Here is a 25,942-nt window from a genome sequence, read left to right as displayed (position 1 = left end):
CTTGATGAGTCTTATTTATGTATGAGCTGATATGAAACTGACTTAAAAAGTTGCTTATTTCTTCTGTTGTATCCTGTTCAGATGTTTCTCAGGTTTTTTTGCATGCTATACCTTAGCTTTTTAAGTGTGAAGGTGGTGTCTATATCTAGAAACAGGTAGCAGATGTATTTGCAAGCAGGTTTTGACACTATGTAGGCAATAAAAATAATAACAAAAAGCTATATTTCTATCATGCAGGCTTTTCTGACTGCATCTTTCTTAATCTGTTATCTGTTAAAATTTCATTTCAAAATTGTTTAAAATCTGACAAGCACCAGCTTCAGAGAATTTATAAGGTATTTCAAAAGTGATTTTAAAAACATAATGCTACCATTATAAATAAACTCTTACCTTGAAATCTAAAACAGGCATGTGTAATTTAAACTATCACTACCGAAAGCAGACAAATCTATTTTAAGACAGTGTGGTTTAACTATATTTCTCTCCGTATCACTAGAGAAAAGGTTTTTTCTTTGGATTTTTAAAGACTGTTTCAGTATTGCTTTTTATTCTGTTGGATAGCTTTGTGGATTAGTAACAGGAGTTTTCAAAAACACTGAGTTTTGAAAAAAGTATGGGTTGTGTCTTGTGTCTGTGGCATTCATGATTATTTTTATGTGGAACACTGAAAGAATGCTGTATTAACAACAAAAAAAAAGTAAACCCCCAAAAACAAAAACCTAAACCAAACCCCTGCTCTAGAGTTACGTATTACAGCCTCCTGAAAGATTTTGTGAAAATTCAATGCCTAAAATATACAGGGTATATTTGTACATGAAACATGTATCTGTGATCTGCAGTTTTCTGAGAAACGTAGCTGGTTAGTGGCTTAGTCTTCTACAATGTGGCATTTAGCTGTTAGAAAAAACCCATTCCCAAATGTTAAGAAATTAACTTTGTCTGGATTTTTTTTTTTTTTCTCAGAAATCCATGATTACAGTACTAAAACTTGCTTGTTTTCTACTGTGATTTTTTAAAATGGATCAATGACTCCAGGTCAGCTTAAGGCCATTGACTCCTCTTAGGTAACAGACCTGGGACAAGGAGTTAGTGCATGCCAGCTTTTTTGGGTAGTTCTGCCTTGGACAGGACCTAGGCCTTGCATAATGGGGAGATGAGTAGTTATTTGCATTTGAAGGTCTTCCTAAGGGGGAGGGAGGATGGTATCTGCTTTCTGATAGGTATCCAGCATTATTTCTACATCATTCATCATTCTGCAAACAAAATCCTCCTGCATTTCTCTTGTGGGGCTCAGGACACTACTGTGAAGCCCTTTGCGGAGGTGATGCTTTAGCTGTGGCAGAATCCTTGCACTTGAGGTGCCACTTGGTTTGGCAGCCTGGTGTCAGGGTTGGTGGGGGGGAGCAGGGAGCCTCCAGGGGGAGAGTCAAGGGAAGCAGTGTGGCTTCCCGGTCCTTGCGGGCAGTGCAGGGGCTGCAACAAGACTCTCAGCAAGTCTGCAGAGGTTTGGCTTCCTGCTCTCACTCATCTGGTGTGACACAATGAAGGCATTAGGGCTGAGGAGAAGACTGGCAGAGGAGCTGTACAGTGTTAATTTTAAAATTCTTTTTCTTCAGGATCTTTAGACCTGTCTCGGTTCTCACAGTCAGAGAACTGAGATGAAGTCAGCAAAGTACTGGTTTTGTTAATCTTGCCAGTTTGTCAGTGTTCAGACCAGGGTTTAGTATGACCTTCGAGCTGCTTTCTTCCTGCTTCTGCTGCACTGTACTGCCGGTGAGGACAGAAGGAGTACCTGTCACTCCTCTCAGAGTAGCTGGGACTCTGGTTCTTGTCCAGCTACCTCTTCTTAACCTGGACTGTTCTCCATTCTATGCCCGTTTATAGATCCTGGGTCACTCCTTTGTCATCTCGCAATGTTACCAAAACCTTTTCCCACCAGATGGATGCAGTAGAGGAGTTGTTTAGCAGCTAACCTATCCCATTTGCCATGACCTAAAAGGCACTGAAACTAAAAAGCCTTGTTTGGAAGACTGTTACGCCAAGCTACAGACTCCTGCTCAGGCAGGTTCTCTCCTATTAAAGGCAGCTGGGTGGAGCATTAGTAGGCTTGCAGGTTACTGTCATTTGTCATATGAGGTGACCTAAATCAACTGGGTGATCCACCTATCTGGGACAAACACCCACACAATTCCTTCCTCCTGCAGCATCTTTTGATGCCCTCATTCCAGTGTAGATGACAAATACTTCTCTTGAGATCATGTTCATTGCTTTATTCATCCCACACATTAACCAGAATCTTTGTGTTCTTGTATATTTATCTTTATCTACTCTTGTAGATCACCTGTTAAATTGGTTGACTTGGGGCAGGGAGGGAGTTTAGGAATTAGACAGCATCCATTTAAAGCAGAATGTCCTGGGGATGTAAAAGAGAATTGTGGGAATGTATTGTAGGAGTTCCAAAATGTCAGCTCAGCTGTTCTCACTTCTGCCATGTTCTCACTCTAAAGTGATTAGCTCAGGACTTTTCTGATAGAATACCTAAGTTTCAACCTCTGCATCTTGCCACAGAGGTGAGTATGGTTTCAAAGGATGTGTCAGCATGAATACAGAGATGTGTCTGCTGACTCTCAGGTTATCTGGGCTTGAGTCAGAAGCCAGGCCAGTACTCAAGCCAAATCTTGCTTTCTGTTGGTTCTTGGCCATGTTAGTGACTTTTGAGAAAAAAGATCTGGTTTTGCATGTTTCCAGGGCTAAGGGGGAAAACATGGTTTCACTTACTGCTCCTTACTGTTCCCTCCAAGCAGTCTCTTACTCTTCACTCTTTTTAGCACATCATCAAAGAAACAATGAAACCTTTTGCTTTTTTTTTTCTCACCCCAATGAGAGTTGTTTGCTTCTTCCAGCAATGCTGAGGGACTTTGACTCATCCAGGACATTCAAAACTAACCCCTGGGTTTGTAAGCAATGTGATTTTATTGTCCCTCCTGTTCTTACTGTTTCAACAGGTTCCCACAGCCAGTGTCACCATAGAAGGAGCATCTGCCCTCAACCGTGTCCGCTGGGCCCAGGCTGGGAAGGAGGTTGCAGTTGGTGATTCAGAAGGCCGCATCTGGGTCTATGATGTTGGAGAGGTATCTTCTGTTGGGATTCTTTTGTGGTTTGTTTGTTTCGTTGGGGTTTTGTGTTTTGTTTTTAAGCTCACCTCCTGGAGACTGCCACATCCAAGTTTAAGAAAGAAATCTGTGTTACTCTTTCAGTGGAGTCCTCATTGCATTTTGGTTGCCAACAGTGTGTTAATCGTAAAGCTACCTTGCAGAAGAGTTAACATGTTGAAGTCTCATGAGAGAAGTCTCTTTTGAAAGCTTCCAGTGTTTTTCGAGCTGTTTTTTAATAATGATCCTGTGGGTACATTTGGAAAAAGTTAAAAGAACATAAAGAAAAAATTGAGGTGCAAAAAGAGGCAGTGCTGTTCTAAAATTGGTTCTAAAGGGTTCATCTTTTATACTCCAATATCTCTTATTTTATGACTGGCTTATTGCTGTAAGTTTTTGTCAGCATGACATGCATAGAATGTATCTCTTCTTTTGATACTGGTTCATATGTCCAAATAAGTGCAAAAGATGAGTACTAACAGGAGGAAATGAGAGGTGTAATTTTGAAGGACAGTAGGGGCATGTGTTATTCTGCATATTCTGTGTCTAAGGCTGCTCTCAATTCACCTTGCTACATCTTATAACAAGCATCTGAACTGCAGTGTGTTTGGCAGTGATGAATCTAACTCTTTGCTGATGAATGCAGTATAAAAGTGTTCCATTGGCATTACAATCCCTTGGAACAGGTAACGGTGAATCTCTGAGCAATCAGCTTTTATGTAGAGAATTTGTTTTCCATCATTATCTGTGATAGGATACTGAGATATCCATCTCTACACAGTAGGAAAACATTATAGAATGCATACAGAATTATCTGTAACTCTCATAAAGTGATTTTATGGCCCATAGCAAAATTGCTTGTGCATGACTCAATGTTTTTGGATTTCATTTGCTAGTGCAGGAGTTGCCCTTCCTCACAAATGTTTGCTGAAACTTCTTGCCATGTTGTTAGCATAATCTCTAAATTGTCTAAGGTTACTGTGCTCAGATTTCCACTGTGACACTGGCAGGTCAGCTGTTTTTATTTATTTTTCATTTTGCATGATTGTTCTGTCTTTCAAGTGATACAAAAGGCTGTGGAAATGTCTTTGATGATAGCACAGTCTGATCTTGTCTGAGAGTCTAGACAGGCTGTAGAAATGTCTCTTTTTGCATATCATACACCAAATCATTCATAGGACTATTCACTCCTGCAAGATCACCCAGAAGAAAATACGGAATTGCAGATATTGCAGAATTGCAGAAATAGCAATATTGACATTTTTTACCTTTCCTGTGTATAATAACACGTCATCTTGCAAAATGAGTCATAGCGATACACTCAAATAAAAAAGAAAGACAGGCTTCTATTACTTGAAAAAGAAAAGAGTCATTCAACAGTATTGATTTGTGTGAGTTCAGTTCAGTGTACATAAAGAGTTCTGCTTCAGGGATGTTGCATGCCCTGCCCTTGCAGAGCCTCAGTGTCTCCAGCTCAGCTCCATATGTGCTTAAGTAAACCAATGATGTCTGTCCACACGGCTACTGAGAGACCATTGCCAATCCTGCTCTTCTGTAATGAATGAAGGAACTCATTAATTTGTCGCCTGGTTCAGTCAGGCAGTATCAGTCTCTGCAGTAATTCCTGCATGAAATTTAAGAGAGGTCATCTGGTCTGCAGCACTGCTGGGTCTGCTGTGTTGTTAGTGCCTTTTTCTGGTTTAAAAGACAAGGGTGCTCATATATTCTGTAGCCCAACTGTTCTCACTATAAAGCCTCAGGTGAGACAGAAATACTTTGCAGATCAATAGCCTGGAACCAAGGGCAGGTACAGTGAGTAGCAGCCTCTTGGGTCCTTAAGCCTGTAGGCCAGTCTGTAAAGAGATCTTTGAAGAGAGATTCTGTCCTTAGCTGTCTTCAGGAGTGATGCGTGGGGGATTCCCAGTGCGTGTACCCTTGGAAGTGTCTGGTACAGAAATATGGCAGCCTTTAAGGATTTTGCTTTACTTCACCGTGCAGACACTGGCCAGTTTTTGGCTCAGCTGGGGTCCTCCTTTGACTGTCCTTTTTGTAAGGATGTGATTCTGGGATCTGATTGGGTTGGTCTTGACAGTTTAAAAGGAAAAGTTCTTCTCCTGCCAGCCATCCTTATCCAAATCCCTTGCTGCCCAGTTTTTGTGTAGGTAAAAGGGCTTGTCACCACTCACATTGTGCAGAGACAGATCAGTAGAGAAGTATTTATTTGTTTGTTTTGTTTTGTTTTCTTTGGGCTGTTTTTCTCCATGAAATGACTCATGTGGGAGTAGATGAGTGAGCACATAGCTGGGGTCAAGGGTCTGGGAGCTGGGCTGTACAGCACCCAGCAGCAGCTAACTTTCCTGTTTGACCCAGCACTGCTGCAAATCCTGACACCGAGCTGTGAAAGTTGACCTTTCAGCAGCAGCACTCTCCTCATCTCCTACAACATCAGCTTCTGAAAAGGTCTCAGTACTGGAAGAACTCATCTCTGCCTAGCTGATAACTCAGTAGCATCCACTTTTTTTGAAGGTACATCTCCCTGATTTGGGAAGATGGGTGTGATTACTTGCATTAGAAAGTCAGCAGGCCACTTTACAAAGACCCTAAATACATTCACCAAAATTGTTAATGCTCCACTTCTACTGCACCCTTTTAAAAACCTTTGTTTGCTTGTGGCTGTTCCAAATGTCACATTAGATCAGCTGTAAACTCATAAAGCACTGGTTCCAGCAGAAGAAAAAAATGCTATATTTGTATTTTAATACAGCAGCATATCCTTGAATTTCTTACTGGTTAAACAGTTTTTCTTACCTGTTTCTTAGACAACATAGACTCTGTGAATTTTAATCAGAGCAGAAAACATCAGGCTATCAACCATTAAGGAAAAAATTAAGTGGTAGGAATTTTTACTTTGATGGATTCATCACGGTTTTAAGGAACTATCCTAGAGAGCAGTAAAGTTTACTGCTGCTATTAACCCATATGGTATAAAAAGAAAACATATGACCTGAGTGAAAAACATAAGACATAAAGCCTGACCTTGCATCCTCTGTGAAGGTAAGAAGTATGGGATCGGGGCTGTTTTCACTTGTGTAAGAATTCAGGATTTGACCTATGTTGATATGTTATCCAGTCATGGCCTTTATGACAAGAAATGTCAGACGCATGAAGAACATGGCAGGGTCCATGACCAGGGAGTTAAAAATAATGGTGATACTTTCATTTTGGTCTATATAGTGTTATCTCCTTTGACTGTGTACTTTTAGTTGTTTGATTTTGGCATCACATCTGAAAATAACTGAACACATTTATTTTCACAGTGAGGGGTCTATTTTCTCCTCTATGCGTGTGCTTTATGCCCATTAGCATTAATGGGAGTTACACACACACAATTCCAGCAGAGAGGAGACTTAAACAGTCCATATAGATGTGCTCTTGTGGATCAGTAAGCACTGTTTTAAAGAATGTGAATTATGAAAGGAAATAAAAACCCAAACACGTAAAAATCCGATTGTTTCAGTGTGATAGGATCTTAAACTAGTACATATAACCAATCATTGTACATACACTTCAGTCTCTGTAAGATCTAAATATTCAAACTTCTGCTGACATAGTAGTTGTCATATTATCATTGTGATAGTTTGTATAATATATTTTAGCTCCTGTGGCCTTACGACTTCTTTACTGGGCAGCAAGTTTTCTGTATGGTAGACGCTGATTTTAACAGAGCATGGACCACTGCCTGTAGATTTACTCACATGTTCAGGTGATTGATAGTTAGACCTAATTGCGTGTCTGTTTTGCAGATACGTTTTCTGGAAAGCTTGCTCCCATTGTGCACGCTTCAGTGATGCTACACAGTGCCTGCTGTCATAAATATTCTCTAACAACCATGTTTGTTGCTTACCTGGCTTATTGCAAATGCTCTTTGCACCTTTGCTTCTCATCTGTAAAAGATGCAGCTTCTCTTCCACCTTCTATTATTTCTTTTTTTTTTTTTCCCATTTATCTCTTCCAGGTCATATTCTGCTTGCACTGTGAGTACATAGATAGAAAATGTGAGTCAATGACTTATTATTTCATTCTAATAAAATATAAAACAAGTTTACAGCATAGGATCACAGAATTTGAAACTGTAATCACAAGGAGCATAATGCAATACATTATTCTGCTAAAGTGGTTAGGACAAACTGCTGCATCTCTTTGGCAGTCATTCAGATAGTTAGTTTTAGTCATGCTTTTAAAAGGCAACTAGTGTGACAGGTGGACTGGAGAGAGGTAAGAAAATGTCTTCCTCAAGACCATCCAGGAAGACTGGCTCTGCCAACAAAGCAGTTACCTGTATTCTTTGTATGGTTATTACCCCCATCCTTGTTTCCTTGCAGTGAAATCAGAATCCTATGGATGTTTATGTGATTTTGTTAGGTTTCAGAGTTAATACTGCCTTAAGCCTTTTTAGGGCTGCTGTGTTAGGTTGTTCGTGTACTTCCCCATTTGCTCCATCATAAGTGTTAATCCCATATCTCATTTTCAAGTACATGACCAGTGAGGGAGGAGCTGGTAACTGCCCTGAAGTACATGGATGAAGTGGTACAGTAAGGATATCCCACTGGTGCCTGTAAAATATAATTTCCTTTGATTTCAGCAGCCTTTAACAGCTGCTCTGAGATTCTTAGGATTCTAGACAGAAACAAAAGTATATTTGTGACCAGCTCTCACATTTTGGCATGACTATTGAGTCACTTTTCTTTCTGGCTAAAGTAGGGAAGCATTTGTACTTTGTACTTCTGTCTTGTGATTTCTGTGTTTCATTGTAGATTTCACATGGAAAACACATATCCAGCATCTCTTTCATGCAGATAAAAGCTGCTGTAGCCCAGAGAAATAAGTATGAAGCAGGTTTTGTGTCATGTAGTTTTCCAGGTATATTTTCTAGTAGGTTTGCTTTTGCCATCATAAAGCTTCTGTAGAGCATATATTGAGTTGGGAAATGTTTTTGCCACAAAAGCGAGACTCGCCATAAAACATTTTATTTTAAAATCTGTGTTGAGTTACAAGTATTCTTGGAACACAGATTAATGGCTCACACACATAACATGAAGGCAAATTTGAGCAATAATAAGGGGTTGTGCTTACAACCAAGTTTTATTCAAAAACATTCAAAGATTAAGTAAGACACAGTAGTTACAACAACACGCTCAATCCAGGCATAAAGGATAATTAAATTTCACCATTGATATTTCTGCTAGGGAGGTTGGAACCCTGGCCTCAGAGAATTTTAAAAACATGTTTTAACAAAGCAGAATCTCTTAAGAGTTGTTGGAAAATGTAAAGAACTATGGTTTTGATTTGCTTCCTCTTTTCCCCCAGTTTTATAAGTTGAAAGATTTTAAAACCGGAAGCATTTAGAGATTAAAAAATAAAATACTAGGAACTTCAGCTTTTTACTTGAATAATGTCTGAAATATTGAGCAGAACAAGCTCCTCATCCCTCATCATTTCAATTTTGACTGATACAGTCTCTATTCATAAAGGGATTTTTGAAGTAGGTTAAATAAGAACTCCCTAATGAAAAAAATGCACTAGTTTGAAATCAGTCAATTTAATTACTGTGTTTTATGAAGGCCATTACCCATTGCTGATTACTAGGGTGATAAAATCTTTAAGCTTTGGTAGCCTCCATAGGGGGTGAGCTGATCTAAGTAGAGCAAAGTCCAGTCATTATCACCCTAAATACTTGTGTTTCTCATTACAATATTCATTACTTTAGGTTACTGTGACCGCTTTGAGGTCTTTATGTAAGCTCTGGTTTATTCCTCTGTAGAAAAGCAATGTTATGTTGATAAGTTAAAACCAAGTGTTTATATACTTCTACAGTTTAAAAAGAGGCTTAGCTACATCCATATATAGAGATGCATAAGTTTATACCTCTGAGTATAAATTTCCCTATAGACACCTATTGATCGCCGTTTGCTTGTCAGTGAGGTTGTATTAGTCTGATAACAAATGGAAAGGGATATGAGTTACCTTGTTATTTCAGTCTGTTTGGGTACTTTAAGAAGCTGGAATGGAGGCTTATGTTCCTAATAACAATCTTTATTAGGGAAGTACGTTTCAAGAGGGAAAACTGAGCCGTGATCTAATTAATCTGAGTTACCTAAGGCAAGTTACTGAGGATTGGAGATCTTTATCTCGTGCCAGCCTGGGCCCTCGTGCTTCCCTTTCACTGTCACCTCTTGCATATCATGTGGCATCACGGGCTCTCTGCCCTTCTCTTTCTCCCTCATCGTGGGCTTCAGACCTACAAAACAGCTTCATAAAACCAGTGTGGTTTAAAAGATCAAAACTTTGCAAATGCTCTTTGCACCTTTGGTTGTAAAAAAAGCAGCCTCTCATCCACCTTCTGTTATTTCTTTTTCCTTTTGTTCCCCCCCATTTATCTCCTCCAGGTCATATTCTACTTGCACTGTTAGTAGAAAATCCCTTACTCTTATGTTTAAAAAAGAACTCTTAAAATGTGTCAGAGAGGGATATGGATGTGAGTTACTGGGAGAAGAGAGTAGTCTGTAGAAAGGGACACCAAGAAGAACTTGGTGTGACTAAGCCAGGGAAGCATGAGCCTGATGGCAATATAGATGTTCCATGTTCTTGCAGAGTGCTTGGGGCCAGAGGAGGAGACCTAGTGGAGCTGACGACATGCTGCCACCAGTGCAAGTGGCTGCAAGCTGGCCATGTATTCGAGTCAAAAATTAAAAGAAGGCAGAAGTCCCAGAGTGGGTAGAGATGGTGGTACAGATCTCTCTATGTTTCAGACATCCTCTCAAAGTGGAGTCTATCCCCGGGATTTTATGATGTTCTTATGTTTGATGCAGAAGTGGGTCACACCTGGTGTACAGGGTCACTCTCCTGCCCATGCTCAGATGTTTGTTTGTTCCTGGCAACAACAGTTTCTTGTTTCTCTCTCTAGATAAATGGACATGAAATTCTACTTCCATTTTACTATCTGAATGTTACTTGTTCAAATTAAAGGAGGAAGTGTCAGATTTTTCATGAAAATGTCTGTTTTCCTCATTTGTTGATTAGATAGTGAAATTAAATGTGTATTAGTGAAAACAGACTGAAAGGATAGTGGTTTTAAATGCTCATCTTAAAAATTCAGTTTATTCTTTATTTTTAGCTTCCACTTGCTTAGATGAAATATTTCAGCAGTTCTCCAGAGACAGCTTAGTAGCTGCCCAGAGAATTTCACAGATAAAAAAGATTGAGTTTCCAATATGATACAAATATCTTTTAGAATTACTCAACTTCTCATCATATGAAATAAACACTTTAGGAAACCCAGTCAACCAACCAACAGAATTCTGGCCCCTAGTTCTTTTTATTCATTTGCACACTACTTTTAAAGCTGACTTATGTTTCCTTTTCCTTTGCAAAGGCCCAGATCCTCCCCCTGCAGAGAGGATCAGAGAGAACAAGCTACATGTGACAGGAGTTAATGATGTAGCTTAATGCACTATTGGAAGGCACTCAGATAAAGAAGTGATGAGAGCAGCAGAAGAGAATCTGTAAGAGATCACTCCCTTTCTGCACAGTGCAGCCTGCAGGAGGGGGAAAAGGGAGAGCTGTGTGTGACAGTCTCCCTGCTGGTATTTTCCTGCTGAGCTGGGAAGCTCTGTAAAGAGCAAAGAGAAGGACAGATGTCTGTCCACATGGATACTGCTCGGGCTTCACTAGTATTTCCTCAGTTACTGCTTCTCCTAAAGGCTTGTCAGGAGGCTTAGTGGAAAAGAGAATCTTGGTCCAGGCTTTCTCTGTTAGCTGTAGCTGAGACAGTGGTCTCAGCTTTAGCTGGTCTGCCCCCATCCTAACCCTGTATTGTGGAACACTGTGGGGGAGCACAGCTGTAGTCAATACATGTTAGTGTGTCACAGAGTATGTATTTTAAATATCTAGATAGTCTGTTGGGTGACATTTTCTCTGAAATTTTTTACCCTCTTTCTGATGTAAAAAAAAGTGTTACTGAAAAATATCCATAGCTTTAAGTAGCAGAGAGTATGGAAGAGGAAAATTGCCAAGTATGAAATTTAGTTTAAGCTCAGTTTGTGTGCAGCAATTTGCAAATTTCACAGAAATTCATGACTCACCATTGTGGTATTAAAACACTTCTGAGACAAGAGCTGTTTTTTATAATTATTTTTTTCAGGGGGCTTCTATGGTTTCAACCTGTCACATCCAGTAGCAGTTTTCATTTTGAGAATCCTTAACTATGTTTTCAGTCTTTATGGATTACAGAATGGTCTGTATTTTGAATATGAAAAAATACTTAATTCGTGACTTGGAGAGTAAGAGCTAAAATATCAACTGAGGATAACTCTGGGCCTTAATACATCCTATTTTGTAGCTAAAATTCTATATTCTGTGTTTAATTTAAATGTGAAATCTATACTGCAGTGTTTAAAAGGATGGAAGAATCTGTGTCTGAAATGGAAAAAAAAACCCCAACAAAATAAAACCCACTGCTATTTCATGATGGGTGAGCTCTTGAAAATAATGGGATGTATACAAAATCTCAGAGAAGGCAGCAACTCTCCTGCTGACTAAAATCTTTGAGCAGTTTATAAGCTGCTATGGTGAGAGTCCATTTGCCAACTGAGAGCCAGGAAGCTGTGGCAGAAGTCCTTTAGAGTTCCTGTTCTGACAGGTTTCCTGGCGTGAATCATGTCATGGACATGGCCAGCTTGGTCTGGATGGGAAGCAAGCTGAGCTGAGTATGATTTATTTCTTCCCTGAGGCAACAGTCCTTCACTCAGCTGAACTTCCAGGGAGGCACCATTGCCAGTGCAGCTACCCCACAAGCTGAAGCTCTGGTATTTCAAGTGAGAACGATGGGCCCATTCTTTCAATCAATGTAGTTGTCAGTAAAAAAAAAAAAAAAAATAGTAGGTATTGGAAAGAACAGGTCAAAGGCTCCTTACCGTCTAGTTTAGTTCATTTGGTATTTTTAGGCTTTCTTGTGCAATGATGACAACTGATAACATATTCAGTAAAGGAAGAATCCTGATGCCTTAGCTGCAAATGTTAAATGTCCTGAAACGCATGTAAAAAATTCCAGGACTTTTCGGTGACTTTGAGAAATGACAATTGGAGCAGGGCTGAGATCCCCGTGGGAGGTGAAGGGCAGGCAGCATGCCTCACTGGTTTTCTTGGTCCACCTGTAAATTGATGGCATTACAGAAGAAGTGAAATGGCAGGAACTGCAAGGACTTTCTTACTTAGGGCACACCTCTGTTGAAGCAAAATTGAGAGCTTTCCTCAAGCATGGCAGACGGTCTTTCTGCTCTTTCTGCTGATTACCCTTTTGTTTCCAAGGACTTACAGGCCAAACCTCTCTGCCACTGGAAGTATCCCTCCAGAGAAATGTGTAAGAGAGGCTCATCCCAATATGACTGGTGAAAGCAGTGGGCTCAAGAGCAAGCTATAAACGTGTAGTCAGCCATAGTATTTTAAAAATAAGAAGTGATTTAAGGAAATACAAGTTTTTGAAATTTCAATTTCAAGTCAACTCTTTCAGGATGACTGATGATTACTGAACGTTTTATCCTCTGTAGTCAATATCAAGTGCAGCATTTTGATACATTAGTTGAGGGAGACATTACCTGTTTGATAGTTTGGACATCATTCCTTCTAGTTAATTCAGGAGAACTTAAGCCAACTTTGGTTTTGGAGGTGGAACTGTTGCAATTGTCTGCAATTAAGGACACTTCCCACTTCCTTGTTTTCTTTTCTATATGCCCTATCAAGGTGTAATACTTCAGGCTGAAGTTTTCCATAATTGGTGTTTGCTTCTAGCACAGGTTTTGTTGTTTCTTACTTTTTTTTTTTTTTTTTAAGATTAAAGACAGTACCATAAGACAAAATTAATAACATGCTCAAATTCAGGGAGTTAGTCTTAACTCTGACATTTCCTATCTTTGAAGTGTTACAGTCTGCAGTCTTAATGTTCTGTTAACATGCATTTATGTGTCATGTATGTATAATTTATAGGCTATGTTTTATTTTGTTCTCCTGTTAGACTGGCATCAGGATGACTGATGCAGACAAAGAGTACTAAGTTTAGAACAGACGTAATGAGCATTCAAATGTTCAGTTCCTATGTAGGCCCTTTGTACAGCATATCTTTGCACATTACATATAAATTATTAAAATAACACTATTGTTAGCTTGGTATTCAAAACATAATTTGGCATCAGCTGTGTAACAATTCAGAAGTTACTGTTCTCGTTAGAAGAAAAAAGTCAGAGTTTACTGAAAATTGATTCAGTTTTTGTTTACATTGGGGGGTTTTGATATAAGCTAATATTTTGTGGTTTTTTTACTAAGGCAGCACTAGTTAAATCAGACCCTGCTGGCGAATTGCGAAGAAATAAATCACAACAGACATTAATCCAGATGAGGGCTAAGTAATTAACTTCATAGAAGGGTGGTGTATATTGTGTCTGTGACACTAGACTGACTGCTGTGCATAGAATAAATGCAGTATTTAGGTTGCCTATGGTATTCCACCCCTTCAATTAAGTAAACAAATATATATAGAGCTACTCTTGAGTGTATCCTTTGTGGTCTAAACACTGTATCTTATTAAAATCATCTGCATGCAGTATGTGGGGTTTGAGTTCCTGCCAGTGGTTTCATCCATTGTTAACAGTGATGCTCGGCTCTCCCAAGAGTTAAACACAGTGGTACTTGAGTTATGTGGAGAGGGTGCTCTTGGTTACTTTGGTGGCCATTTCACTGCATATTACCTCCCACTTTGTTTCCATCCATGTGTGTGGCATAGGGTGTTGCCTGAAAAAATATAGGCTTTTTCAGGAAATAAAATATCCATATAGGTTGAGAAAAATATCAAAGGCAGCCTGTAATTGATTCTGGGGGGCAAGACCAGGGCCAGAATAGGTGTGTTCCTGCCTGCTGTATGTGTGTATCAAGATACTTGATATTTACATTTTCATATCTGTTTCCATGTTAACAATAGTGAAAAAACATCTGTTGAACTCCAGAAGATAGGATCAGTTCTGAAAGAGGAACTAATTGTTCATTATTGTTTGTAGAGATTTGCGATCCTCATTCTGCAAGTGCTGTCTTTTACCCAGAAAATGAGATCAAGTGGTTGTTCTACTTTTTTAGAAATCATCAAGTCAAATAGTTTATCATGATGAAACACATTTTTACCTACAATGTCATAACTGCATTCAGATGTTAATCCATTGCTTGAAGTATTTGCAACAGATTTCTTTTCAGCACTTACACGGACAATATAGGTCAGAAAAAATTTTGCTCAGAGAAAATACAGCTGAAACTACATTTGCCTGAAACTATGTTTATTTGATGGTGCTGTTAAACTGAACTGAAGGAATACTAAAATGGTGATAAGCCACATACACAACTTAGTGTGAAGCATGAGAGTTTAGTCACTAGTTCACCAGACTTGTCAGAAACTCAGAATAATCTGAGTATTTTGTTAGTTTTAATTAGCTGTCTCTTCATAGAGATTGCTTTAACTTGCCTTTCTAAAAAATTGTAATAGCAACAGGCTATTTTAGAACATCAATTTTTACATAGTTTTTATTTGCCCTGCTATATATGAGATTTTATGGCATATACAGCTCTGTGGTAGCAGAGACAAGTAAACAGAATTGTCTAAAATAAGATCACCTTTTGCTTCCAAACAGCAACAAACCCAAATGTAACTAACAAAAGATGCGTGTTAATCAGAACCTATCTGACCTTCTCGAGCACGGTGATTAGCTATAAGGAAGATATCAATTTAGATCAGAACAAGCTTGTTCTTCACCCAAAAATAAGAAAGCATTGTGCTTCCACAAAATGTTTGAATGGGTCACAGATTTTTGAACTGGGAGCTGCTATCACCCTTGGAGTGTGTCTTGGACCACCATGCCGGCTCGTCTGGAACTGGTAATTGAAAACAGTGTGTGGCACTAGGGCGGCGCGGGGCGGCTGCAGCCGCAGCCTCTGCAGATCTTCCGAGCCGTGGTGTAGCTGCTCGTTGTCAGATTCTCCACTTACACCTGTGTCCATGTGGGTCAGAAGCATTGCAGGCCGTGCTGGCTGGAAAACCTTGCCCCTTCACAACAAACTCACAGTCAATGACAATGCTGAGGAGGTTCTTCCCATGGCTGTTTTTGCTTTGAGGCTTCTGAGCTGTAGGTGAAGCCATAAAACAGTGACTACTAAACTGGTGGCTGGGATCACACCATTATTTCAGCAGTGATCAGTGCTGCAGGTTATGAGCTAGAGTCTCAGTGACAGGTAAATACGCCCATGAGGTACAGTCATTAGAAGGAAATGGAACAGGTTCAACACAGACAACTGTGCTCCCTTTGAGCTTATAGAACACTGGGTCGTCTGAAGTGGGGGTGGTTGCTGCAGCTGAATTTGCATTTTGATTCCTTCTCAGGAGAGTCCACTGCCCTCAAAGGAGAGCTGTGATGGACAAGAGCTTAGAGGGATGAAGACAGGAAGAGTCTGTCCACTCTCCCATCCCAAAGATTTAGAGCTTCAGGGAAGGCAAGGAGCCAGTAGTAAAGTGAAATATCCTCAATGAATAATTAATTGGCTGGAAAGTGTTTTTTTTAGGGAAACTGAAGCTATACAGGGATTTGGACAAATTCAGCTGAAACACTCTCAGCCATAAAAAAGATTGATAGGAGGGAAATACACAAAAGTCTTGAAATATGTTGTAATATCTTGTTTCAACCATCTGGATAGATTCCTTTAAAAGGCACATTCAAATATTTGGGAGTTTTGTCTCAAAAAATCTCTCCTTCTCTGCTTTTTTCCTTTTCTTCTTTTCCTTTTACTTTTCTTTCCTTTTCCCTAACTTTAAAGAGTAAATGTACTAGAAGGTGTTAATTTATCTGAAAATGAAATTGATGTTGATTTGTATCTTCAGGCTCTGTTTTTTTATTCCTTTTCTGCTTGCTGGGATTGACTCAGAACTCTGACAGTATCAAGAGATGTTTGGTCAGGGCATCTCCTTTTCCTGAGTTCTGTCACAATTTTCAGAGTAGCAGTGTTGAGTGAAATTGCTAATTGCACAGATTCTAGGAAAACACAGAAATACAGCTTGTGTTTGTCAAATCTCTGGTGCATGGATTGGAAGATCTGCGCACAGAGGAAGTCTCTGGCTCCAGGAGAAGGTGAAGGAAGCTGGTTTTGGTGAAGTTCACATGCCTGGTGCTGCCTGTGCTCCCTGGTGAGCCTCAGGGGTGGGGCACTCTGTCCCATGCCTACCAGATGCACATAAACCATCTTCTTGGTCAGTCCTAGGGGGGAGTGGGGCACGTTTTAGGGCAGGAAAGCTCACAGGTAAATGAAATGCTTGGCTAGAGGGATCTTTCAAGAAACACAAGCTTCAGAAGGTTCAAGAGCTCTGTGAGATACAGTTCAGTTGTTTACTGGATAAATCATGTAAAATGGTGACACATCAGCAAGGCAAGGATGGATGCTTGTTAGGAAGATCCTAGCAGCCATTTTTCATAGATAATACTGGTTTTCCTCGTTAGAATTACTCCTGATGCAACCTAAACATACCATGAAGTTAAAGCAAAAGCAGCATGAATAATTCAGACAATTAATTAGGTGTGGGTAGCATTCACCTTTCACTGTTAAAAGGGATCAGAGGAAAACAGTTAATAGTTCTTATGTTCTTGTTCTACTCCATACCTTAGCATCAGTTCATTCAAATTACTTGACCCAAATAAGTTATTATATTAAATTATTGTGCTTTGGTGAACATTTCTACCCTGCATCAACATGATGACATGAAAGATAACACATGCTGCTTTGTAGTAACTGGAAGTGGACAGAGAAATTGCCACATGAGTGAGGAACACCCAGACAGCTCAAACCTCTGCCCTTCCTCTATGGAGTATCTCCTCATTTTTTCCACCTCTGCCATGGTGTTTGCAGAAAAAACATGTGCAGAAAAACTGAAAGGGAGATCCCACAGATAGACTCAGATCTCCAGCACTTGTGGGTGTCAATGCGCCCAGATGAAGGAGCTGGAATGGAAAATGACTGGAAGGGGAACATTAATCCAGAGAAGAATTTGAATTTGAGTTTGTGGATACTTTTGTTTTTATTTGTGGTCTTTCCCTGTATAACTATTGTGGTTAAGTACTGGGGCCTTTGCAGAAAGAAGGGGTTTGGAGGGTAAAGGACAATTTTTCCTTTGACTTTATTATTGCCATGGCTTCCCTCTGCATCCCTGAGGAATTTATATTAGAGAGGTTTATTCTACTAACAGTCTGTTAGCAGGATTGGCCCCTTGTTGAAAGCGTGATGCAGTGCTTGAGATTAAATAAGGTAAAATAAGATGAAGTTGTAAGGAATTATGTTGCATGTGGGCATTGAATATTTTTTCCTCTGTGCTAAAGGTATTGACTTCAGTCATTAATTGCTTTGTGAACTGAGTCACTAGAAATGACCCAGACCTTGCTAACACTGTCAGCTAAAAATAATGCATGTAATGCATACATTCCTGGGGAGACACTTCAAGTTTGAGATACCAAGTTGTTTTAAGAGTCTGGACTTTGATTTTATTTGTCTGTCGCCATGATGCGGAGTAAAGGCAATTAAATTATCTCAATGTCATAAATAGATTTTTTTCTTTAGAATGACATATTTTCTTTTTCAGCCACTTAATACAATGTAATGCTGTTAAAGACTTTAGAAGACAAGGAGCAGTGATGCTTTATTAAATTCAGAAAGTCCTTTGCCTAGGATATTGCTCCACTTTAAAGATTTTTCTACTTGAAATTAGTGAGACTCATTTCATTTAAGAGTTTGACAAATGGTAGTCAGAAAAAATGAAATCTTTTAGGACATGTAGTAATAATAGGGAGATGGTTGCATGTCTGGTTTTGGTTCCATCTCTGATATGAGGATCTCTGCACTGCCCCTTACTACCATACAGAAGCCAGTCTAGGTGTGTGGCTGTTGGCCAAACGTGCTACAGGTGCTTGTGAGCTGATGCACTGACCTCTCTTCTGGTGCTACAGTTCCTTCTGCTGAAGGATTTTTAAAAAACAGAGTGCTCTTTCAAGTATAGACCATCCCAGATCCACATCTGTGTATGTGAGCATGAGAGACAGCTGTCTAAAATGATTCACTCTTGTAACTCTGGTCTCCATTCCTGGGAGAAGTAAAGGAGAAAAATGCCAGAAGTGGAAGGCAAAGAAGGGAAGACCCAGAGACTGCAGCAATGCTGTATTAACTGGGCTGAGATGGCTTTTTCACAGGTTGCATTTCTCAGTCTGTAGCCTCAGCTAATGCTAACTGTAGTATAAACTGTTTGTAAATCCCAAACTTGCACACCAGCCCTATATAATGTAACTCAGTCACTAATATATGTATAATACATGTGTAATACATGGGAAGAGTTAAAAAAACACTGTGTTTTCTGCAAAATGCTGGATGCAGAGGCAAAGCTAGATAAAAGAAAAATTTAAAAAAACTTGATAATCACCAGTGAGATACAGAGATGTTTAGATCTTGTATTGCAAATTCCTGGCCATATGATTAACACTTGCAGTAGCATATGTGGAGCTTTCACAAGCAGGTAATCTTGGACATACACACAAGCTCTTTCCTCATCTGGGTCATGTAACAGGTGTTTGTCTTAGTCTCCAATTCTGTGTATCCAGTCAAGATGCAACTAGAAGAGAATAATTTGACTGTTTTCCAGTACAATGTATCATATGCCTCATGGGCACCTATGACCTACTGGTGCACATGGACACAGTTAGCTGACCATCTTCTTGACACTTCTTGTGGTGTATTAAAATATTGAAGTCAGTTCAGATTAAATACTGGGTAGACTGGATTAGCTGTGGTTATACCCATTCTTCAGTCCAAAGGCATCCATTTGCTAAGGTGGACAGCAGTTTATTATAGTTTCCTGTAGTTTCCAAAACAGTTGCCTTCTTCAGTACCAAGCACTGTGTAATGTCTTGGAACAGTTATTCTTTCATATTATATGCAGGACATGATCAGGAGGGCAAGTAAAACTTGCATGGATCATGTAGATGCTTGTTGCTGTTTTCTGGAATTTGGCTTAATGAAAACAAAGTTGAGAAAACTGCTTGTTTTGTTTTGGTGTTTAGTTTTGGGTTTTTTTTTTTTCCTTCTTTTTAATTATCTCAATCCCAGCTTGCATTATCTTCCAGAAATTGCAGTATTGGATCCAGCTGGATATGACTGCAGTATTATTTTGCCATAGCACTAAAGCATTTTGTCTGGAAGTTCAGCTGTTTAGATTACATGTCCCTCTTGAAGCCTAATGTTCAAGAGTTCTTCATTAGAAACATCAATGGTATTAAATGGAAATGGATCTTGCATGATGATATAAAAAAATCAGACTAGTAATGCAGTATCCAGTTGGTATAACATTCACATTGTAATGCATGTCCTGTAACTGTGAATTCCTTGACATAGAGGAGGGTAACTAAAATAACACAATATATTTATTTTACTACTTAGAGCTTTAATGAACTTCAGGAAGATAGTTTCAACAGAGTGTTTTAAAAGCTCTGTTACCTTGTGCACACTGACCTGGGTCCTGCAAAGAATTACACTTGGATACAGGCTTGCTGACTGCCAACGGCCAGCTTGTGTATGTAAAGTGAAACATACGTGTGAGTACTTGTAGAGAGCGAGGCCTTGCTGTTGTTGGGAAAATCTGAAATATTTTAAGCAAGGGTAGATTTTGTAGCAGCCCTACGAAATCAAGCAGATAAAGCCTTTTGCCCTGCCACTGACCAAAGGCTCCTTTTAGTTGATACTTGAGTAGGAAACTGCCAGATGTGCCATGTGAACTTGGCCACACTTCTCAGGTAGCAGCTCCCGGCGGGTTGGTGAGGCACTGCCTTGGTGCTTCATGTGTTCCGCTGTGCTGATTATGGTAGGAGCTCTCCTCAAAGGAGGTGCCTCATTTTGGGCCAGGGCGAGAACCAGTCCTGCACCGCCAGTGTGTTAATGAATTCTGCTGGTTTGTCCTGCAGCTGGCTGTTCCGCACAACGACGAGTGGACGCGCTTTGCCCGGACCTTGGTGGAGATCCGCGCCAACCGAGCCGACAGCGAGGAAGAGGGGGCGGTGGAGCTCTCGGCATAGAGGGAGAGGAGCAGCGCCCGCCAGAACAGCAGCTCCTCCCGCTGAGTACGCCAGTGTTCAGTGTCAGAGTCAGTCTTGCTGTGGCTTTTGATGCCAGTGTACATGCCAGTATTGCTCAAAGCATTCCATATTAATCACACTGCTTTACACAAGGCTGAAAATATCCAGAGCATTTTCATACTTTATATTTCTGTCTAAAAAGTAAGAAAGAAAAGACAAATCAACCCTTTATGGGTTTAGTTGTTGCCTTTTAACTACTTAGTAGCTGTATTTAATAGCTAGAAACCCCTGGTTAAACTTGTGCTCACATTGCCCTTCTGGCATAGTCCTATTAAATCCATATGAAGCCAGATATGATTATGTGCAGATGTGGTGTGCTTCACTGTATGGGACTGGGCCAAAGACTTTAGATGTGGTGTATCACATGGTGACTTACATTATGAATGGATGTACTATACGAAAGTTGCTGCTCCTTATTTATTGCGGTGTGCTGCATGGAACATATTTATTTGAAAGCATTAAAATAAACGATCCTAAAGCATGTGCATAATGAGAGAACTGCATTGTCTGTGTGCTGCTGTAGAGGTTACATTAAAGTCCACGTAACAATTACAGTACATCAGTTGTGCCTAAGATGTAAGATCTATAAAGGTTGGCTTGAGTGGATGGAATGAGCTCCCTTTCCTTTTTTTTAAAGATGCCTATTATTTCTAGGCACTTCAACTATATTTCAGATACAGTTGGTCACTGATACTTGTCATGCAAGTTAACACTAATAGTCTGACAAAGGGTTGTGGTTCCCAAGTATGACACCAGTATTGCCAATAAAATATATCAGGCCTGTTCTGTTGCGGTGTGGTTGATCTTTCTTTGCCAGCAGTGCTCAGCGTGTTCATTACCAGTCACTGGTGAGGCACAGGGTCGATGTGAGTGCCCTGACACACAGAAAACTCATGCAGCTGGTCTGTGAATAGATACCTTCAGCATTGGGACTGCCCAGTAATGGACCTGTGTGGATCAGACCCTGCTACTAATTTTCCATGGGCAAGCACTAAGCTTTACAAGTCAGCTTCTGGGCTAATTTTTACTTTCCCTCCATGCTTACCTGCACACACAGAGCAGCAGCATGCTGCTATATGTGCTGAAAGAAAAGGAGTAGGAGAGACAAGGCCTCCTTGGCCTGTCTTGAGAGACTGGTTGAGACAGGGGACAGAGGAACAAGTTCCTTCATGACAATCTCTTGTGGCGTGAGCAAAGAAACAGTGCAGACTGGTCTCATTGAGTGCTGTGGCTCAGATGGATGTTGTGGTGAGGCTGTTTGATCCATCCATGTCACAACACTGTGCTGAGCCAGAGGACAGCTCTGACATCTGGGTTTAGCAGGGGTTCACATTTAGGGGCATGGAGGTAAACCATTTTAGCAAGAAACACTGCAAGTTTGACAAGAAAGACCTTGTATATTAGGTTTCCCATCTTGTTGCCACATCTCGTCTTTGGGCAGTCATGTTGAAGAATGGACTCATCATCTGATCATGTTCAGGGCTATGGCCCAATCCAGAAGCACTGGGAAGTCTGCGCTGCTAAAGAACAGGCTGAGAAAAGGAACCCTTTGGAAAGGCTGTATTTCCCTTATCCTTTTGGTGGTTAGAGGCACCTCCCTCTGAGAGTGCAGGGGCTGTTTTCATCTTCATGGTGGAACCTGCAGCTATCTCCCAGTGCCCATGGAAGTGTCCTGCCACTGGGCTGTGGGGAGAATCTTCTCCCAGAAGGCCTACTACACAGCAGAGATATATCAGTCATTTTGGGGTGGTTCCCTGAAATGGGAGTTATGTGTTAGAGAACATTTTGTTCCTGCTGCTCCCCTGGGTGCTTTGGGAGTTGTCCTGAAGAACCAGTGTAGCACTTGCAGCACTTCTGTAGCTTAATGGTGAATACTAACAAACAGCCAGGTGAAATGACTGTAAAGGAGCAGTTTGGATATAATCTCTGGGTTTTTCCCCCCAGTTTTGGCCTGTTTTCAGAAACCATAAATGTTGTCTATATATGGATGAGGCAGACATGGTGTAGAGGGGAAGAGAAGGCGGCACACTTGGTTCTCAGTGGGTCACAAGACCAGGAATATATGCACAGGTGGATACACAGCAAAGTACTGCCATCATGGGAGGCACAGGTTGGGAACCCACTACCCTTCCACCCAGTGTAGTAGCTGCACACTGCAAAGTGTGAGGACACCATCTGAGAGTGCCTGTGGTGTAACACAGGAAGGGCATGCAGCCCATGTTGTCTCCCATTCGTCATAATCAGTACAGTGGAAACAGCTGGCAAATTTGCTTCTGCTTTTTCCATATTACTGTTCAGCTTTTGGAACCTGAGGGGGGTCCTGCATGTTCATGTCCAAGTTCTCTCTACTTTATAGCTTTAATAGCTTCTGAAATAGTGTTAAGAGCAGCTTCATGGCGCTTCAGCAGTTGCTGCTGTGTGATAATCAGTATGACCAAAGTCCATTTTTGAAATTCTTTTCTTTTTTTTTTGTGGTATGTGGGGTTCAACAGTATACACAGAGGAAACAAGGAAAAACGTGAATTTCCACAGAAATCACTAGGTTTGTATATACAGAGCAATAACATGAAAGAGTAATTTCACACAGCTGAAGCAGATGAAAAGCACCCAAGAACAAGAAGCATTTACTTCCCTTGTGCTGCTTGTGATTATCCTGCAGTGGAGTTTCTGACCTGCCCTTGTTGCTGCCCTTCCAGGAATCTCCCACACTTCTTGTTTGTTTGATTTTCCTGCTGCTAAACAAACAGCTGCATTTCACTGGCTTTCTAAAACAGCCCTTATGACTCAGAATCAGTCCAGTAGGGAAATAAATACAAAATTATCCTTTAATTTCAGCAAAAAGAAATCATCTTCCCTTGTCTCTTTTGCCTACAAATATCCAGAGAAGAGAAAGAAGAACATGAAGGGTTATGTCCTACGCTCTAGCACTGCCAGGATGCTGCCATGACTGCTTTGGGTGTGGAATGGGTCAGAAGACAACCTGGCTCTTTTAGAGCCATTGCAAGTGAGCTTTCTGTGAAGGACAAACTGTGCTCAGACTGAGCTGGAGAGCGCATCTGAACCACAGAGGTCAGAAAATTCAAACCCAACTACAGCAGAAGTAGGCTAGTGGTCAGAAGAGGCTAAATTGAGGTTTAGCATGGAGGACGGGACTGTGAGGTACGTGAGGAAGGGACAACTCTCCTATACTGAAGGAAAGTCCAGAGTCTCCCTTGATTTCAGTGCCAAGGATCAGAGCTATGCCAGCACAGGCACGAGGCAGAGGAATGATGTGGCCAGGGACGTGGGAGTTGTTCTGAAAAGAGCTGTGAAAAGACATGGGGAGACATGACAGGTAACACTGGGGTTGGGAGCTGGAGGCATTAGCTGAAAGGTGAAGCAGGATTCTTCACCTTTATGACATGTACTTTGCTCAAGAGACCTTGTGCTAATAGAGAAAGATGATAGCCAGGATATACTGAAAGAACTCATGCACAGCACTGGCCAACCTGGAATTTCACCAGGACACACAAAACTGAGCATGGGGCTGGAATGCCAGGTTCATCTGTAAATAACAGCACTTGGATCAAGCGGATCTTTGAAAGGTGCAGGTGAAGTAGGCTACCTCTGAAGTCTGGGAACACCACAAATATCTCCATGGAAAGGCTGTCAGAGCAAGTCTTTGCTGCTAAGAGTAGACTCCACAGAATTACCTGCAGTTTATTACTTCAAAGAGAAAAAGCATGCAGGACAAATGGCACTGTGTTGCAACGATTCAAGAGCTGCAGCTTTTTCTACAGGGTACTCAGAAAGTGCTCCATAAGAAATTTTCCAAGATGGAAAGTGTTTCCTCCTGAGTCTCAAAACCAATGCCCCAAACATTTGCTACTTCTGAAAACATCAGAGCCCCTACCACACCCTGGAATATCATAATTGCACACTACAAATAGAGCCTGCATCTCTAGGGCTATGGAAACAACTAGGAATAGGTTCTTTCACACAAGACAGGTAGAAAAAGCTCCTAAGAGTTTTAGCAACTGTAGATAAAAAGCACGCATGGCAGAAGACTGTGAGGAAATCCCTCACAGAGCAAAACAGCATCCCACATGGAGTGGGATTGTCTCCACTGGCCAGTGACAAAGGACACTCTCCAAAGGCAGGACTCGGTGCCTAAGGGTGCTATAGAGTAGCCACCTGTCTTTGGGAAGCTCACAGGACCAGTTCTCCTTCAAAGTCATAAGCAAAGATACTTCTGAAGTAACACCACCATGTCTGGTACACAGTGTCTGCACAGCCTGGGGTGTGAGGAAGGCCAGGCAATGTAACTACAGCAGCTGGAATGAATCTTGGAAGTGACAGTACTGCTTCCTGGTGTGATGAGGAACAGCTCAAGGAGAAGTTAAAATCATTACTACACCTGAAATGTCATCTCTCTGAAGGGCAACAGACACTTTGATGATATCCCGTGTTCAGCACGAGGGGAGGCTGCACAGTCTCACAGCCTGAGTTATCCACTGCCCACCGTGCAGAAAGCAGAACCACCACATGACATGTGGCATTAAAGAAACCACTTCATCCCAGGCTGCTTCTGTGTTATTTGATGTGTTTGAAGGTCTCTGGAGACACTTAAAATATAAACGTCTTGAGATTTGTATATTCTCAGCCATTAAATAGCTGACAAATGATCACTAGCTCTGGAAATCGCCTTCTAGCTTATGCAAAAAACGGCAAATATTTAAACAAAAACAGTCTTGAGTTTCACAGCAGTGTTTAAACAGCAAAGCTGGAGGATTCCTGATCATCCCTGTGCCACTGGAGAGGATCTCAGCAGCAGGCCGTGTGACACCTATGCACACATAGAGGCTAAGGCAGGGCCATTCCAAGCCGGCTGCCCCCTCCTAAGATGATGCAGAGCCGCTTGTCAGGTTTTGCATTTTTAGCAGGTTTATAAAAATCTGCCCAATTTATTTTTGAAGTTTGTGGTATGTTTGCTCACAAAAGCATCCCTGCAAAGTGTCAATATTAAGTCAGCTTAAACATAACCCATTCCCTGGGGACCAGGCAGAAAAGCATCTCCTGGCTTCTGCTGGACTGAGAAACACAAACACAGGGTACCTGCTTCAGGGACACTCCTGCCCCATTCTCAGTCTGACAAGGTAACACCACCAGTATTTGGCCATTTCTTTTTTCTAGAAGTGCTGTCACAGGGGGTTAGCTGGAGTGCAGGAAGCAAGTGAGGTTACTTTTTATCCATTTGAATAACTCACCCAGAAACCAAGAAAGGACAAACATTGTCCTCAGGGCATTTTGCTTGTTTGCAAGACAATCTGACAATTCCTTGGCCTGCAAGCTTTTCAGAGCAGGAATGCATCCTTTTGTGTCTGGAGGAAGCCGACTGTGGGCACAGATCTTCCCCAAGATCTCTGGGCAGAGCTGCAGCGGCCATTTGGAATTTTTTGAACTCAGCTGCTTGTTAACAAAGCAGCCACTGGCTCTTCAACGCTTCTGCCCCCACCTCTGCTGTTTACTGACCGTGAAGAGATGGGCAGGAGAAAACAATTC

The 25,942-nt window shown here is 41.0% G+C and overlaps 1 protein-coding gene across 8 annotated transcripts in view; it reads left to right on the top strand.

The window, feature by feature from the left end:
* The window catches only part of DYNC1I1 (dynein cytoplasmic 1 intermediate chain 1), a 183,967-nt gene extending 162,780 nt beyond the window's left edge, over nt 1-21,187 (top strand). For all 8 annotated transcript variants that reach the window (XM_021538381.3, XM_021538378.3, XM_021538382.3 and 5 more), the window contains 2 exons: nt 3,006-3,131; nt 20,231-21,187. In XM_021538381.3, coding sequence (XP_021394056.1) covers nt 3,006-3,131; nt 20,231-20,341 — 237 coding nt within the window. In that variant the 3' untranslated portion in view covers nt 20,342-21,187. The remainder of the gene's footprint in view (nt 1-3,005; nt 3,132-20,230) is intronic.
* Nucleotides 21,188-25,942: the final 4,755 nt, after the last annotated feature.

Source organism: Lonchura striata, chromosome 1 (assembly GCF_046129695.1).
Source record: "Lonchura striata isolate bLonStr1 chromosome 1, bLonStr1.mat, whole genome shotgun sequence".
In the NCBI taxonomy this organism is placed as follows: Eukaryota; Metazoa; Chordata; class Aves; order Passeriformes; family Estrildidae; genus Lonchura; species Lonchura striata.
The sequence above is the reverse complement of the archived record's forward strand: the minus strand, read 5'-3'. Positions and strand labels throughout refer to the sequence as shown.